General features: G+C 44.5%; 2 protein-coding genes across 2 annotated transcripts in view; both read right to left on the reverse strand.

Annotated features, from left to right (window-relative positions):
• Positions 1–2637: 2637 nt before the first annotated feature.
• Myocos (myocilin opposite strand) lies at positions 2638–6519 on the reverse strand. Its single transcript, XM_031378898.1, has 3 exons — positions 6450–6519; positions 5423–5555; positions 2638–2905 (listed from the first exon to the last, which is right to left on the reverse strand). The coding sequence occupies exons 1-3, from the start codon at positions 6517–6519 to the stop codon at positions 2638–2640; spliced, it is 471 nt and encodes a 156-aa protein (XP_031234758.1).
• Positions 6520–13218: 6699 nt separating this feature from the next.
• The window catches only part of Prrc2c (proline rich coiled-coil 2C), a 71916-nt gene continuing 69130 nt past the window's right edge, over positions 13219–16004 (reverse strand). The window contains exon 36 of the mRNA XM_031378908.1: positions 13219–13311. Coding sequence (XP_031234768.1) covers positions 13219–13311 — 93 coding nt within the window. The remainder of the gene's footprint in view (positions 13312–16004) is intronic.

Below are 16004 nucleotides of genomic sequence, written 5' to 3' on the forward strand. Positions count from 1 at the left end.
AAAAAAAAAAAAAAAAACCAGCATGGTATTAGTACAGTGAAAGGCAGGAAGATCAATGAATAGAATTGAACCCACACACCAATGGTCACTTGATCTTTGGATGGAAAAAAGACAGCATTTTCAACATATGGTGATGGATCAACAGGCTGTCAGTATATAGAAGAATGCAAATTGATCCACTCTTTTCTCCTTGTACAAAGCTCAAGTCCAAATGGATCAAGGACCTCTACATAAAACCAGATACACTGAAGCTAATAGGAAAGAAAGTGGGGAAGAGCCTTGAGCACATGGGCACAGAGGAAAATTTCCTGAACAGAACACCAATGACTTGTGTTGTAAGATCAAGAATTGACAAATGGGACCTCATAAAATTGCAAAGCTTCTGTAAGGCAAAGGACACTGTCAACAGGATAAAACGGCAACCAACAGAGTGGGAAAAGATCTTTACTAACCCTATATCCAATAGAGGGCTAATATCCAATATATATATATATACAAAGAACTCAAGAAGTTAGGGGTACAGAGCTAAACAAAGAGTTCTCATCTGAGGAGTACCGAATGGCAGAGAAGCACCTAAAGAAATATTCAACATCCTTAATCATCAGGGAAATGCAAATCAAAACAACCCTGAGATTCCACTTCACACCAGTCAGAATGGCTAAGATCAAAAACTCAGGTGACAGCAGATGCTGGTGAGGTTGTGGAGAAAGAAGAACACTCAACTATTGCTGGTGGGATTGCAAGCTGGTACAACCACTCTGGAAATCAGTTTGGCGGTTCCTCAGAAAATTGGACATAGTACTACCTGAAGACCCAGCTATACCACTCCTAGGCATATATCCAGAAGATGCTCCAACAGGAAATAAGGATATATGCTCCACTATGTTCATAGCAGCCTTATTTATAATAGCCAGAAGCTGGAAAGAACCCAGATGTCCCTCAACAGAGGAATGGATACAAAAAATGTGGTACATTCACACAATGGAGTACTCAGCTATTAAAAATGATGAGTTCATGAAGTTCTTAGGCAAATGGATGGATCTGGAGAATATCATCCTGAGTGAGGTAACCTAATCACAAAAGAAGACACACATGGTATGTACTCACTGATAAATGGATATTAGCCCAGAAGTTCAGAATACCCTAGAAACAGCTCACAGACCACAAGAAGCTCAAGAAGAATGACTACAGTGTGATACTTCAGTCCTTCTTAGAAAGGGGATCAAAATACCCATGGTAGGAAATACAGAGACAAAATTTGGGGCAGAAACTGATGGAAAGATCATCCAGTGACTGTCCCACCTAGGGATCCATCCCATATACACTTATCCAACCCAGACACTATTGTAGATGCCAACAAATGCTTACTGACAGGAGCCTGATATAGTTGACTCCTGAGAGGCTTTGCCAGTGCCTGACTAATACAGAAGTGGATGCTCACAGCCATCCTTTGGACTGAGCACAAATTCCCCAATGGAGGAGCTAGAGAAAGGACCCAAGGAGATGAAGGGGTTTGCAGCCCCATAGAAGGAACAACAATATGAACCAACCAGTACCCCTCAGAATCCCTGGGGTTTGAACCACCAACCAAATGGTACACATGAAGGGTCCCATGGCTTCAGCAGCATATGTAGCAGACGATGGTCTTGTGAGATATCAATGAGAGGAGAGGCCCTTAGTCTCATGAAGGCTTGATGCCCCAGTATAGGGGAATGCCAGGACAGGGAAGCGGGAGTGGGTGGGTTAGTGAGCAGGGAGAGAGCGGATGGGATAGAGGGGTTTTTGGAGGGGATAAAATTTGCAATGTAAATTAAGAAAACATCTTATAAAAAAGAAAAAAGATAGATAGATAGATAGATAGATAGATAGATAGATAGATAGCATGTGTTATGTGGGTACCTATGGAGGCCAGAAGAGTCATCCAGTCCTCTGCATCTACAGTTACAGTCAGTTGTGAGTCTCTGGGAATGGGACGCAGGTCCTCTGGAAAAGCCACAAATGCTCTTAACCACTGAGCCCTCTATCCATGCCCAGATCTCAGACCTATAGAGTCATTCCCATGGAGGCCTAGATTTTCTACTGGGTAAGACTTTATTATAAACAAGACCCAACAATTTAAAAAAGAATCAAATGCAGCTGACAGCCAGTAATGGTCTATACAGTGTAACCCAAATCAAAGACAAAATCAAACATAGTCATCTCAGAGACCCGACTTGAAAACTCGTTACCTTGAAGTGTGTTAGTGGGGCACTCATTTGGATGTGAATTGTCCCCACAGGCTCGTGTGTCTGACTACTTGGTCCCCAGATGGTGGCATTAGTGGGGAGGCTGTAGGGACTTCTGGAGATAGAACTTAGCTGGAGGAATTGTCACTGGAGGTCAGGCCCTGAGGTTTAGCCTGACCCTCTTCCTGCCCTGACCCTTGTCTAGTCCGCTGAGAGACAAACAAGCAACTAGCACTGGTACACTGTGAAGCCAGCCACCTGCTGACACACCTTTCATGCCATGCTAAACTGTATCACCTCAGAGCATGAGCCCAAATAAACCCTCCAGTGCTTCCTTAAATTCTTCTGTTGGAACTTCTGCCAGCGGTAGGAAAGTTAACTAATACACAGGGCAAGCATCATTCAAAGGTGGCTATAGAGCATAAAATGAGAAGCCCAAAATTTCTGTGATAGCCTTCAAAAGCCTACCCAGAGACCCCAAATGAGTTTGTGCATTGGCATCTACGTCCATGCCCATTAAACAATTTGATTTGTACTTGCTTATGTCCGTAGCATCAACTGGGGAAGGGGGGGGAGCAGGAGGCACCACGAGGTGGCCTTTTCTGGGAGACTCCTGGTCCATGCCCATGCTAGGGAGCATTTTCCCACCTTCGCCACTTTTCTTGATGATTGTTTCATCTCTGGGAGGAAAAACACATGAAACATTATTCAAGGAAAGGCAGAATAGGGCCTAGTGAGATGGCTCAGTGGGTAAAGTTGCTTGCCGCTAAGTCTGATTATCTGAGTTCAATCCTTAGAAGCCCCATAATGGTAGGACTATCACCTAAAAGTTGTCCTCTGACGTCTACATGAGTATCACGATGCATGGGGTGGAGGACCGGGGCACACACAGAAATGCAATGGTTGTTTTTAAGGGAGTGATGGAGGGAGCAAGGAAGAAAGGGAGAGAGAGAGAAGGAGAGAGGAAGGAAGGGAGAGAGGGAAGAAAAGAGGCAGAATGGGAAGGAGGGAGGAAGAGATGGAGAGAGAGGAGGAGACAGGGAGGGAAAGATGGAGAAAAGGAGGGAGGGAAGAATGGAAGAAGGGAGGTAGAGAGAGGGAGAGAGAGAGAGAGAGAGAGAGAGAGCAAGAGCAGATCCAAGATACCAATACCAAAGAGAACTACTTAATATTTTATAATTTTACAGAACATCCTTTGTTTATACCTTCATAGCTGTCCACTGGCAAAAATGAGGTAACTAGGACTCTGTCCTCCTTGGAATGAACTCACTAGTCCCTGTTGGTCCCCAAGAACCAATGGAGTACAATTCACTCTCTTCACCCTTTGCTCTGATGATAAAAGCAAAATATCTCTTTGCTTCCTTTTCTCTACCCTACCAGGCTACACTTACTGAATCTTGGCTTCCTTAGTCCTCAGGGCCCATCCTCCCTCAGCTCAGCCTCATTTCATGTTCAACTCCCTTCTTCCAACCTGCTAGGCTTTCTTCTCCTCTACTGTGGTGTACTAGAGCTTTCCTGTCTTTCTCAGGTCTGGGCTAACCCTGACTGCAAGGACATGGGATTGACATATTAAGCTACTATAGATTGGAACTGGGACAATTGATCCCAATAAAAACAACTTGCTCCTGCTGTTGAGAGGACGTGAGTGGAGCTGGTTGGTAGTGAGAGCGAGTTCTCAGAGTGGGCACACTGAGAACAATATGGTATGGGAGGCCATCTTCTAACATAACAGTGTCTGTTCCTTGGGTCAGGTTTCTTGTAAGACTTAGCAAGAATAGGTTGTTCAGGTTTCTAACTGTCAAAGAGCTAGCACTGTACATGCTGGTAAAGCATCAACTGCTGTGTTTTTCCCATATTCGAATTATTTCAACCTGAGGTCTCTTAGAAGAATTTTCTTTTTTAGGTCATATCTCCTTTAAGGGTCATACAACTTCTAAACCCATTAAAGAAACTTGCATGGTATCATTTGCTAAAGATGAAGGACTCTTTCTGCTCGTTGCCTAAAGAAACCTGACTGTACCTCAACAAGTGGGGCCAACTGTGCCTAGCTGGGTGGCAATTTCAGTAAAGTCCCACCATTCTCCACAGAGATGCCATCCTGAAAGCTGACATCACCGGCATACCAAATGAGGTAAATGAAAATGAAGGGAGGGCTGGGTGTGGGGACACATCTTTAATCCCAGCACACAGGAGGTAGAGGCAGGGGAATCTCTGTGAATTTGAGGCCAGCCTGGTCTACATAGTGAGTTCCAGGACAGCTAGAGCTACATAGTAAAACCCTGTGCCAAAAAACCAAAAACCGGGGCTGGGGAGATGGCTCAGTGGTTAAGAGCACAGACTGCTCTTCCAGAGGTCCTGAGTTCAATTCCCAGCAACCACATGATGGCTCACAACCATCTGTAATGGGATCCAATGCCCTCTTCTGGTGTGCCTGAAAACAGCTACAGTGTACTCATACACATAAAATAAACAATTCTTAAAAAAAAAAAAAACAAAAAACAAAAAACAAAAAAAACCCAAACAGACCAAAACAGGCTGTCCAGTTAAATATGTAATTTAGATAAATGGCCAATTTGTAGTATATCACACAGATGTATTTAAATTTAAAAACATACTTAAAACTCAAATTCAACTAAGATTTCTGCATTTTATGTGCCAAGCCTACCTACCATCAGAAGAATGCTCCTTGGCAGATGAAGACTATTAGGGCTGAAACACTTCTATCACATCATCAAAGATGAGCTGACTTAGTGGGAAACAGGGCTGACTACACAGACCTGAAGACCTGAGTTCAATCCCCAGAATCCTAAGTAGAGACAGACAGATTGAAGAACAGACTGACAGACAGACGAGCAGGTGCATGCGTGCAAATATGGATGCAAAACAATAAAATTTAAAGTAAAATAAATAAATAAAAATACGATCCCTTGCCCACAATGATTTGAAACTCACTCCACCACCCACACGAGGGCCAAACACAAAGAATACCATTACCTCTTGAAGGAACTGTGAAGAAGTTCTGCCCCCACACAGTAGGTGGGAACGCGGCAGCTTTGCCTCTCAGGTGAGGCTAAGAGGGCAGTGAATGAGTAAATTCCCCCGGGTTCCCTGCTTCCTACAGCTTCTGTCAAACTAGCTGAGGCCCCACTGCCCTTCTCCCACCTAACTGACAAGCAAGCTAAAGAACCTTCGAGTACCTTGTGGCCATGGCTTTTCTACGCTTGTTCACCTCAGCCACCAGGTCAATGTTTGGGAAGTCAGTCTTGTTTATAGAGCTTTTCTGGACCATAGTTTCACTCAGTCCAATGGAGGGTTTCAGATAGGCTGCACCTGGGAAGCAGGAAATGGATTCTGGGTGTCAGGCTGCTCAGCTGGGTCCAACTTGCTGTGCTCTAAAGAGAGCTCTCGTTGCCACATCTGTCAAGAGGCAGATATTCCCTCTAACCTGGATGAGTGAAGGGCCTCGGTCTCACTGATCATTTGGACAAAACACATGTGCTTATTGTAAACACTAAATGTAGACGCAGATCAGCCATAAGTGGCCCTGGTAAGAGAGAGGAAATGGGCCTGAAGAGGAGAGCTGAGTCTCCTCCGCTAGGTTGCTTAGTGGCCCTGTCTCAGGAGGCTTCTCAACTATTGGTGCCAACCCAGGGGAACAGTTTTTCCTCCCAGGGTTCTCTGGAGCTTGTAGGCCTCTCTTCAAAGAATCCTTGCCTTGTAGAGGATGGGAAAGGGCTAATGTAAAGCAGGAGCGCAGAGTTAGGTCATTTCTGCCAATGCACACAGAGCTTAGATACCAGAGGGTTGGCCCAGGTAACAGAAGCACTGGCATCCTACTCATGGGGCAGTGCTCTATACCACAGGGCAGCCTTTCCCACGTGTTTATTTGATAGCCACCACTTCTCGTGTATCATAATCGCCACAAGAGAAATGGGGCAACTGAACAAGGAAGAAGCTAGGAGACTTCACTGGGATATACAGAACCTGAACCTGTGTCTATTTGATGTCAGAAATGACAGCTTTCTCTACAACCCGGGCAAACAACCTGCAGGGCCTGCTGTCATACTTCGCCTTCCCTTAAGGACCAGGAGAGTCTGTTCGTGGTGCCCAACTCCAGTGATTGCACTGCTAATGTTCCAGCGTGAAGTTCAGTGGCCTGAGCTCAACAGCCTGAGCTTCTGGCTGAACAGGTTGGTTCACTGTGGAGACAAACAATGAACTCACCTCTGAATCCCAGATCTGCTGATGGATGGCCACTTCCACACTTGATGGCTTTGCTAAGAAATGCTACCATTGCATTCGGTACCCACAGAACAGCTTTAACTTCTCACAGAAAGAAAAAGCCAACGAATGACTAACATCTTCATCTCCTTTACTCTTTTATCCTCCTGGAGTGAGTCTCTCTCTCTCTCTCTCTCTCTCTCTCTCTCTCTCTCTCTCTCTCTCTCTCTCTCTCTCTTTCTCTTTCTCTCTCAATCTCTCTCTCTTACTCCCTACCCTCCTCCCCCAGTTTGAGTTGATGGAATTCATTTGTACCTGAAGCACGAAGCAGCTGACATCAATGTTCTCTACCAATGGTGTTAAATTGCTTCCAGGTTGTTTCAGGGAGAAGTTGGGGGTCCCGCACAGAGAAGGACACTGTCTGTACATCACTTGGGCATCAGGGAAGGTGCCATCTTAGACAGTGGAGGACTGGCCTGGTAAAGATCTTCAACCTGTGGCTCTTGAGTGTGAAAAAGCAGGTTCATGAACATCTGTCCTCCCAGAGCTAAAACAATCAGTGCTGCTTCCTCTGCCTGACGAACACTGCCGGACTTAGGAAGTAGAGGCAGGCAGATCTCTGTGAGGTCCAGGCCAGCCTGGTCTACATCACAAGCTCTAGGCCAGCCAAGACTATGTAGTGAGACCATGCTTCAAACAGACAAGTTTTCTCTGCTGGGGTGCCAGGTGCTTTGGGCTCTGAAGGGTCAACACTTGGGTTCCCAGCTTCCTCTTCTGAGCTGAGTGATCTTGGGCAAGTAACTTAACCTCTGGGTTTTGATTTTCCTAGCTGTCAAAGGATTTTTGTCTTCTTCCTAGGATAGTTTAAAGACTGAGAAAATATTTGTAAAAGATTCCCTCCTTTATTAACTCTCTCTCTCCAGTCTTAAAAATGCTTAAATGAATGTTTGAATATAAGATATGTTCAGTCCAGGCAGGAATGAATATGGGAATGATGATATGAATACGTGTACATGTGGATACAGGTATTTCCACTCCTATACTGCCATGGATAAGCCTGGTGTCCCTCAAATACAACCTCATACATTTTTGAATACAGGAGCCCAGCTTCGTCCCTTTATCTCAAGAGCTTAGCAAAACTGAATGCCTGGGACCCCAACAACTACTTAAGCTGAGCCAGGATCTTGAAATTTTATCCTTTTTGTTTTGTTTTTAAGGTAAGGCTTAGACCCAGGGCCTTATGATCACTAGACAAGTGCCCAAGTGCCCTACCACCGAGCTAAGTTCCCATCCCCTTGAATCCGAATCTTAACTAGCATTGTGTTCCTGTCTGTTTCTTTCATGCAGGTGATTTCCCAAGTGCCTACATATCTAGGATGTGAAGGGTTTCCAAAGCATGGATTTTGTTTTGTTTTGTTTTAATTTGCATTTGGCTGAAGGAGTCAGAAGCGATTACTATATGCAAATTTCAGAAAGGCAAAGAACTTGGACAGTTATGGCTGATCTGCGTCTCAATCTTTCTTCCCAGCCTTCTTTCTGTATTTACTTTTTCATTTTTTCTTTTTATTTGTCAGGGTCTCTCTCCTGTTAAATCCCTAACTGGGTTGGCCTCAAATTCAATAAGCTGACCTCAAACTCAGTATGTAGATGAGGATTACCAGGGGCCAGCCTCAGCAATGCCAGATCCTGCAGGGGAGATTAGGAGTCGGGGCGGGAAGAGGGAGTCAGGCACGGGATTCTGGGAGTCTTGCAGCCTGACTAACTGGCAATCACAGTGCTTTATTTATATAGAACTCAGTAGGCAGGGATAGGTTTATGTTGTTCCAAAACATAGATCATATCATTTTTTTTTTTTTTTTTTTTTGTCTCCAGACATGGGTTTTAATTTACTAGTGGCCATAAGTTTAGTTATCATTGATAAACACTGACAGAAGAGAATTACCTTTTACAATCATTTTTCCCACATCAACCCCGTATTTAAGAATAACCCAATATTTAAGAATCTTGTGGTTTCAACGGAATTAGATAGAAGAAAGTCTCCAGGCCAGCCTGGGCACATTGTCATGTCCCAAGCAGTGTGTGTTAGTAACTCTTTTTTTTTTTTTTTTTTTGGTTTTTCGAGACAGGGCTTTTCTGTATAGCACTGGCTGTTCTGGAACTCACTCTGTAGACTAGGCTGGCCTCGAACTTAGAGATCCGCCTGCCTCTGCCTCCTAAGTGCTGGGATTAAAGGCGTGCGCCACCACCGCCTGGCGCGTTATTAACGCTTAATGCTCAGAGTGTATAGGAGGAAGCTGATCTGCTGCTAGCTCCTCTAGCCCACCGAATCCTGTTTACCCTTTTAAGTTTACTTCGCTCTGATTGTCTGGTTCCCGAGTAAGTACAGGGGCAGATGTCCCAAGAGTATCTTGGAGTCAGAGCCTTGTAAGGAGATCTCTGTTGTCTTTATTTTTGAGTTACAACCTTCAGGGCGCAAGAAAAACCTTCAAGTAGGGCCAGATAAGGATATCTCCCTTGCCAGGTGGTGGTGGCCCACGCCTTTAGTCCCAGCACTTGGGAGGTAGAGTCAGGCGGATTTCTGAGTTCGAGGTTAGGGCTACACAGAGAAACCCTGTCTCGAAAAAAAAAAAGAAAAAAAAAGATTATCTCCCTAAAAGGTGTGTGTGTTAGCACCCAGAACCTGCGGCAGATATGGGCCGGTCCACAGACCTGTTGCCAAGGCAACGGCCACCATATTCCCAGAATCCATTGGGTCAGCTCCCACCTTTACCTGGACTGCTACTTCACTATATATACACTCTCTCTCTTTTCTTCTCACTCTCTCCCCTCTCTTTCTCTTCCTGCGCCACTATCCTCCACCCCTTCTAATTAAACCTCTTCCACGTGGAACTGTTTGGGCCTGGTGTCTGCAGCCGCGTCTGCCACGACTCGTACCCCATCAGTGTGTGTGTGTGGGGGGCAAGGGGTGGTGATAATATGCACAGGACACAGGACTTTCCTGGGAAAGCTTATGACCAGTACTCCTGGGAGACGGTGTAAATGATTCATATGAAAATTTCCAGCAATCCAATATCTCAAGCTGTACAAATATTAAAAGCCCCTCAGCATGCAACACATGGAGATCAAGATGAAAAATGAAAGCCCGCGGGACAGTGATTGCATCACTCAGTTCAGCTTTTCGGGATCTCTGTCAAGCAGCTGTGCTGGCTTGATGCCCAGTCACCGTCCCCATTAGACAAGGCTGTGCCAGAGGACGATCTGGAACTCCTCACCCTCTGACCTCCATCACCTAGAGACCTGTTGCAGAGTGTGATTTTGTCGGAACTCACCGTCTAGTTCCATCGAGCATCAGGACCTAAGTTTGGATCCTTAGCACCCACTTAAAAGCTGGGCACAGTAGCATGTGCCTGGAATGCCAGTGTTGGGGAGACAGATCCCGGGAGCCTGTTGACCAACTAGTAGCAGAATCAAGTGAGAGCCAGATTCAGAGAGATCTTACCTAAAAAAACTAAGGTGGAAGCCAGACACGGTGGTTTACTTATGCAATCCTAATACGGGGAGGCAGAAGCAGGCAGATGTCTGTAAATACAGGCCAGCCAGGGCTAGCTACATAGTCTTAACTAAGCACATAAATAAGGTAAAGGGCAACTAAGGAAGATACCTGATTCTTTTTTTTTTTAAGATTTATTTATTATTTTAAATAGGTACATTGTAGCTGACTTCAGAAGCACCAGAAGAGGGCGTCAGATTTCATTAAGGGTGGTTGTGAGCCACCATGTGGTTGCTGGGATTTGATCTCACCACCTTCGGAAGATCAGTCAAGTGCTCTTACCCACTGAGCCATCTCACCAGCCCAGTACCTGACTCTTACCTCTGGCCTCCACATACACACACATAGAGAGAGAGACAGGGTGGGGGGAGAGGAGGAGAGGGAGAGGGAGAAGAGAGGGAATAAAAAGAGAGAATTTAAAAAAAGTCATACTTTCCCAGCTTTCAGAGTTGCTGATGGAAACTGTATTATTCCATTGTTTGCCTTTGTACCCGAGTTAGCATTTTTCTACTATATCTTTAATATTGTCCTTTGTTTTGCATTTTTAGAATGTTGAGGACAATATGTTATGGAGAGGTTTTTCTCTGGTCATGTCTGCTGGAGATTCTGAATGATTCTAGTGTTCAGATGTCCAATTCTTCTCTAGATTTGAGCAATTTCCTGCTATAACCTTGTTAACTAGATCCTCTAAGCCTTTAGCTTTTATCTCGGCTTCTTCTACTCCAATAGTTCTTAGGTTTGGCTTCTTGATCAGATTTCAGAGTTCTTGCTGTGTTCTTTTTGTCTTTATTGAAGTTTGAGTTTAGTATCCCTTCGTCCCTGATATTCTGTCTTCTGCTTGATTAACTCAATTGGTGACTTGCTCTGCCATGTTTTGGTTGTTGTTGTTGGTGGTTTGTTTGTTTTGTTGTGTTTTTATTTTGTTTTTGTTTTTCTGTTCTGTTTCTGACTTTTCATGCACACTGCTGATTTTGATCATTCATCTTCCTGTCTTTCTCTGTTTCTGGCTTTCCTCTCCAGGTTTCATCCATCTGCTTGTTTACATCTACTTTAAGTGGTGGCACACGACTTTAATCCCAGCACTTAGGAGGCAGAGGCAGTTGGATTTCTGAGTTTGAGGCCAGCCTGGTCTATAGAGCTCTTTCTGAGCTTCAGGACAGGCAGGACTACACAGAGAGAAACCTTGTCTTGAAAAACAAAACAAAACAACAAACAAACAAAAAATGTTAAGTTATTATTCATTTTAAAAAAGATTTATTACACACACACACACACACACACACACACACACATATATATATATATAAGACTACTCTGTAGCTATTTTCAGACATACCATAAGAGGGCTGATGACATTACAGATGGTTGTGAGCCACCATGTGGTTGCTGGGATTTGAACTCAGGACCTCTGGAAGAGCAATCAGTGCTCTTAACTGTTGAGCCATCTTTCCAGCCCAACCTTTCTTTCTCTCTTTCTATCTTTCTTTCTTTCTTTCTTTCTTTCTTTCTTTCTCTTTCTTTCTTTCTTTGACAGGGTTTCTCTGTATAGCCCTGGCTATCCTGGAACTTACTCTGTAGACCAGGCTGGCCTCAAACTCAGAAATCCACCTGTCTCTGCCTCCCAAGCGCTGGGATTAAAGGCGTGCGCCACCACCGCCCGGCACTTCCTCCCTCCCTCCCTCCTTACCTTTTCCTTCCTTCCTTCCTTGCATCTTTCCTTTCTTTTTTAAACTGGTGAATATTTAAAACCCTCATCCCCCCCAAATAGTATTTTACTATTTCAGCATCTTTTATTCAGTAGTGGAGAGATGGTGGTCCTCTGTGTGAACTGTGCTGCCCTGACTTTTCTTGTGTTTCTGTTGTGGTTCACTAATCTGTTGATTTGGTTATCCCCTCCATTTTTCTTTGGACATTTTTCTTACAGAGTAGCCTACTCTACTCATGAGGGGTAAATCTCCAGTAGCAGAGTAGAGAAAGAAACTGGCTTCAAAAGCAATGATGTCAAACTGTACATGACATGGAACCAGTAAATGGATGACATAAATTAGTCTGGCAGGGAGAGCGGGAAAGAAACAAAGCAAATATGTGAAAAAAGACACAGTGCAGAAAGCTCTGAAGGGGCAGGAATAAAAACCTCAAGATATCAAAAAAAAATTAAAAATTCCCAATAATGAGGGAAGTCAATAACCCCAATTATATGAATGTAAGAAGGAGGATACAAAACAAAAACATCAAAGTTTTAAAAGTCTAGAGTGGGGTAAGACCAGAATAGTACTAAAAACATAATAGCAAAGTTTGAAACCAGAAGGCCAAAAGAGCCCCCACAACAAAATATTTGCCTACTAATGAGTAGACAAATGTATAAAGATGAATAAAAAGAAAACATAGGAGCCTTTAAAATATGATGGTGATGGTGATGATAACAGGGTACTTAGGAGACAGTTCACAGTAGGTTGGTGGTGCACACTTTTAATCCCAGCTCCGAGGAAGTAGAGGCAGGTGGATCTTCGAGTTGGAAGCCACACAGATCTACATAGCAAGTTCCAGGACAGCCAGGGCTACATAGAGAAATCCTTCCTCAAATACACATGCGCGTGTGCACATACACACACACACATGGGGGGGAGGAGAGGGGGAGAGGGAGAGGGAGACGGAGACAGAGAGAGGGGTGCTCAGTGGTTAAATCACTTGCTGCTTTTGCCAGGAGAGCAATGTTTGGTTCCCAGCACCCACAAAGCAGCACACAACCATCTGTCACTCCAATTCCAGGAGTCTCTTTGGGCGCCAGGCAGACACAATATTAACATACATACAAGCAGGCAAGCATTCATACACATGAAATAAAAATAAATCTTAAACTCAAGGGACAAAAACATAACACGTTGGGATTCTTTCTGGATTCAAGGTGGTGGTGATGGGGGGCAGGGAAGAGGAGGAGTTGCATTTGGGATTCATGCTGTTGTTCGCCTATATTGGATAAATAATCAACAGCTGCCTCAACAGGCTTTGCCCTTAGTAGCTTCCCTTCTTTTGTTTTTTTTTTGGTTTTTCGAAACAGGGTTTCTCTGTGTAGCCCTGGCTGTCCTGGAACTCACTCTGTAGACCAGGCTGGCCTCCAACTCAGAAATCCGACTGCCTCTGCCTCCCAATTGCTGGGATTAAAGGCGTGTGCCACCACCGCCCAGCTGTAGCTTCGCTTCTTTATGTACTTAGTGCCCTCTGCTAGTCATACGTAGCTTTGCAGTATATGGTCTGGGCTGGGTTTCCCTTTCCTCCAGTAGATGCACAAGGAGTAGCTAACATCCCATCTGGGGGCTAGGGAGAGGGAGAGGGAGAAGCAATTACAGCACCGAGGTGGACACACTTTCTTTTGTACTTTCAAAACCCACTAAGCATTACTTACCCTGCTAGAGGGAGGGACCTAAAGATGTCACTTGATCTGTTGCCGCTTCAGCTTTCTCGGGCGCTAGTAACTGATCCACTGGCTAATGTCTGGCTCTGGATGGTCAGTATCCAGAGTTTTCTCAGTGGGTGAGGTCTTATCCCTGGTACTGAGGGTGGGACCTAGACATTGCACTTGCTGAACTGGACTGACTTCCTAGGATTTCTACTTTCCCACTTGTGAGTACCCAGCACCCCTCAACCCCTAGTTGTTTCTCAACACTGGAGCTGTGGCAGACTGTGTATTTAGGCTTTCCTACTTGAGACTGTTCCTTGGTCTCAAGTCCTTAGAACTCAGTTCGAAGCAACAGGGTGTCTTTCAAGATGACCTCTGGCCACAACCTTTGGAGTGAGAAGTCCTTTCCACTGTTGACTCTCCTGCCAGGCAGCACTCTGCAGCTGTGTTTGAGGTGTATTTGGAGCTATGGCCTGTCTGGTGAACTGCACAAGACTGCCAGGCTTACTTTAATGAGATTTCTGCTCCTGTCCTGCATTCTGGGAGCCTGCTGGCTGGGGCTCTGTTCTGTTCACTTTCTTCTCTTTAGTGTCTCTTATGTTTCTCTGAAGGTTCAACAACTGCTTCCTCTTCCACCACCACCTCCTCCTCCTCCTCTTCTTTCTTCTTTCTTGGTATGGGTTTCTGAAGCTCTTTTAAATAGTCCCCTTTCCTTCCCCCCCCATCCTGATGCTTTTATTTATGTTTATATCTAATTGTATTAATGACTCTTATTTAGTTAAGGGTTTACTAATATTGTTCACCGTTTCAAAAGTCAACTCTTGGTTAATACATTTTTATTTTTTTGAGGATTTCATATGCATGTACACTTGATTTCAGCACAGATGAGGCTGGAGCTCTTCAGAACTCCGTAGGCATTGACCAGCTCCTAAACCAGGCTCAATTTTTTTTTTTTTTTTTTTTTTGGTTTGTCAAGACAGGGCTTCTCTGTGTTGTCCTGTACTCAGTCGACCAGGCTGGCCTCAAACTCAGAAATCCGCCTGCCTCTGCCTCCCAAGTGCTGGGATTAAAGGCGTGTGCTACCACCACTAGGCCAGGTGGAATTCTTGACTGACATTTTACTCATTCAATATTTAGATTCAGATCTTGAACTTACAAACTTTTGGAGGGATGATTTTTGCCTTTTTTTTAAAAAAGATTTTAGTTATTTTATGTATGTGAGTATACTGTAGCTGGACAGATGGTTGTGAGCCACCACGTGGTTGCTGGGATTTGAACTCAGGACCTTCAGAAGAACAGTCAGTGCTCTTAACCTCTGAGCCATCTCACCAGCCCTTGCCCTTTCTTTTTTTTCCCCCTTTACAAATGTATTGTGTTTGTTTCCTTGTAATTTGTTCAGATGGTTTGGGTATATTTTTTGGTTTCATATGGGATCTTTTTAACTAGAGCACCCCCCCCGCCCTCTTTCTCGCTTCATGCACCTATGCAACGTACTGATTGCATTCACACACCCCCAACTGCTGTCTGTTACATCTTCCCTTTCCTTTCCTTTTGAACCCCTTCCTCCCACCTAGTTCCCCTAGTTCATCCCCTCAAGCAAACATTAAGCCAGGAGTTCCCCAGGAATAGAGACGTACTTCTGGGTACTTCTTTTTCTTGGTGGAAAGTTGAAGAGTCCAGTCTCTTTTGTTCAGTTGTAGGTCTCTATATGGCCTTTTCACAATTACCCCCGCCCCCCTTTTTTTAAACAAAAGGACCCTTCATTGTCCCAGCCTCATTAAGCCTTTCATATCTATAGCCCATCCTTGGCATTTCCATATCCCATAACACCTTCCTTTGAGGTTTCAAAGCCCACTATTATTCAGAATGGACCACTGTAACACATGAACTGAAAAAGTGTCTTAGGGTTTCTATTCCCGCACAAATATCATGACCAAGAAGCAAGTTGGGAAGGAAAGGGTTTCTTCAGCTTACTTCCACACTGTTGTTGATCACCAGAGGAAGTCAGGACTGGAACTCAAGCAGGTCAGGAAGCAGGAGCTGACGCAGAGGTCTAGATCCTTTGCCTCCTGAGCTCTGGGATCATAGGTATGCACTACCAAGCATGTCTCTCTAGGTGTTCTCCAAGACAGGGTCTCACACAGTCCAGAATGGGCCTCAAACTTGCTACCTAGACGAGAATGGCCTTTAACTCCTGATCACCCTCCTGCTTCCAGAATCCTAAATATTACCATCCTCAGCACCACCTTTGACTAAGTTTTAAGATTCTTGAACTCGCTGGGTGGTGGTGGCACACACCTTTGATCCCAGCACTTGGGAGGAAGAGGCAGGCAGATTTCTGAGTTCGAGGACAGCCTGGTCTACAGAGTAAGCTCCAGGACAGCCAGGGCTACACACAGAGAAACCCTGCCTTGAAAAACCAAAAAGATTTTTGAACTTGGGGCAGTCCTTAACTCTTTGGATAACTGTAAATGTACTCTTGGCTGTGGTCTTTGGTACATTAATAAGCCTTGCTTCAAATTTTGGAATAGAAGTTCCAAGACTCATTATTTAGAGAATACTTTATTAGTTTTTGTAATCAAACCCACGTAGATAAGACCTTACATATTTA

This window comes from Mastomys coucha, unplaced genomic scaffold, assembly GCF_008632895.1.
Source record: "Mastomys coucha isolate ucsf_1 unplaced genomic scaffold, UCSF_Mcou_1 pScaffold1, whole genome shotgun sequence".
In the NCBI taxonomy this organism is placed as follows: Eukaryota; Metazoa; Chordata; class Mammalia; order Rodentia; family Muridae; genus Mastomys; species Mastomys coucha.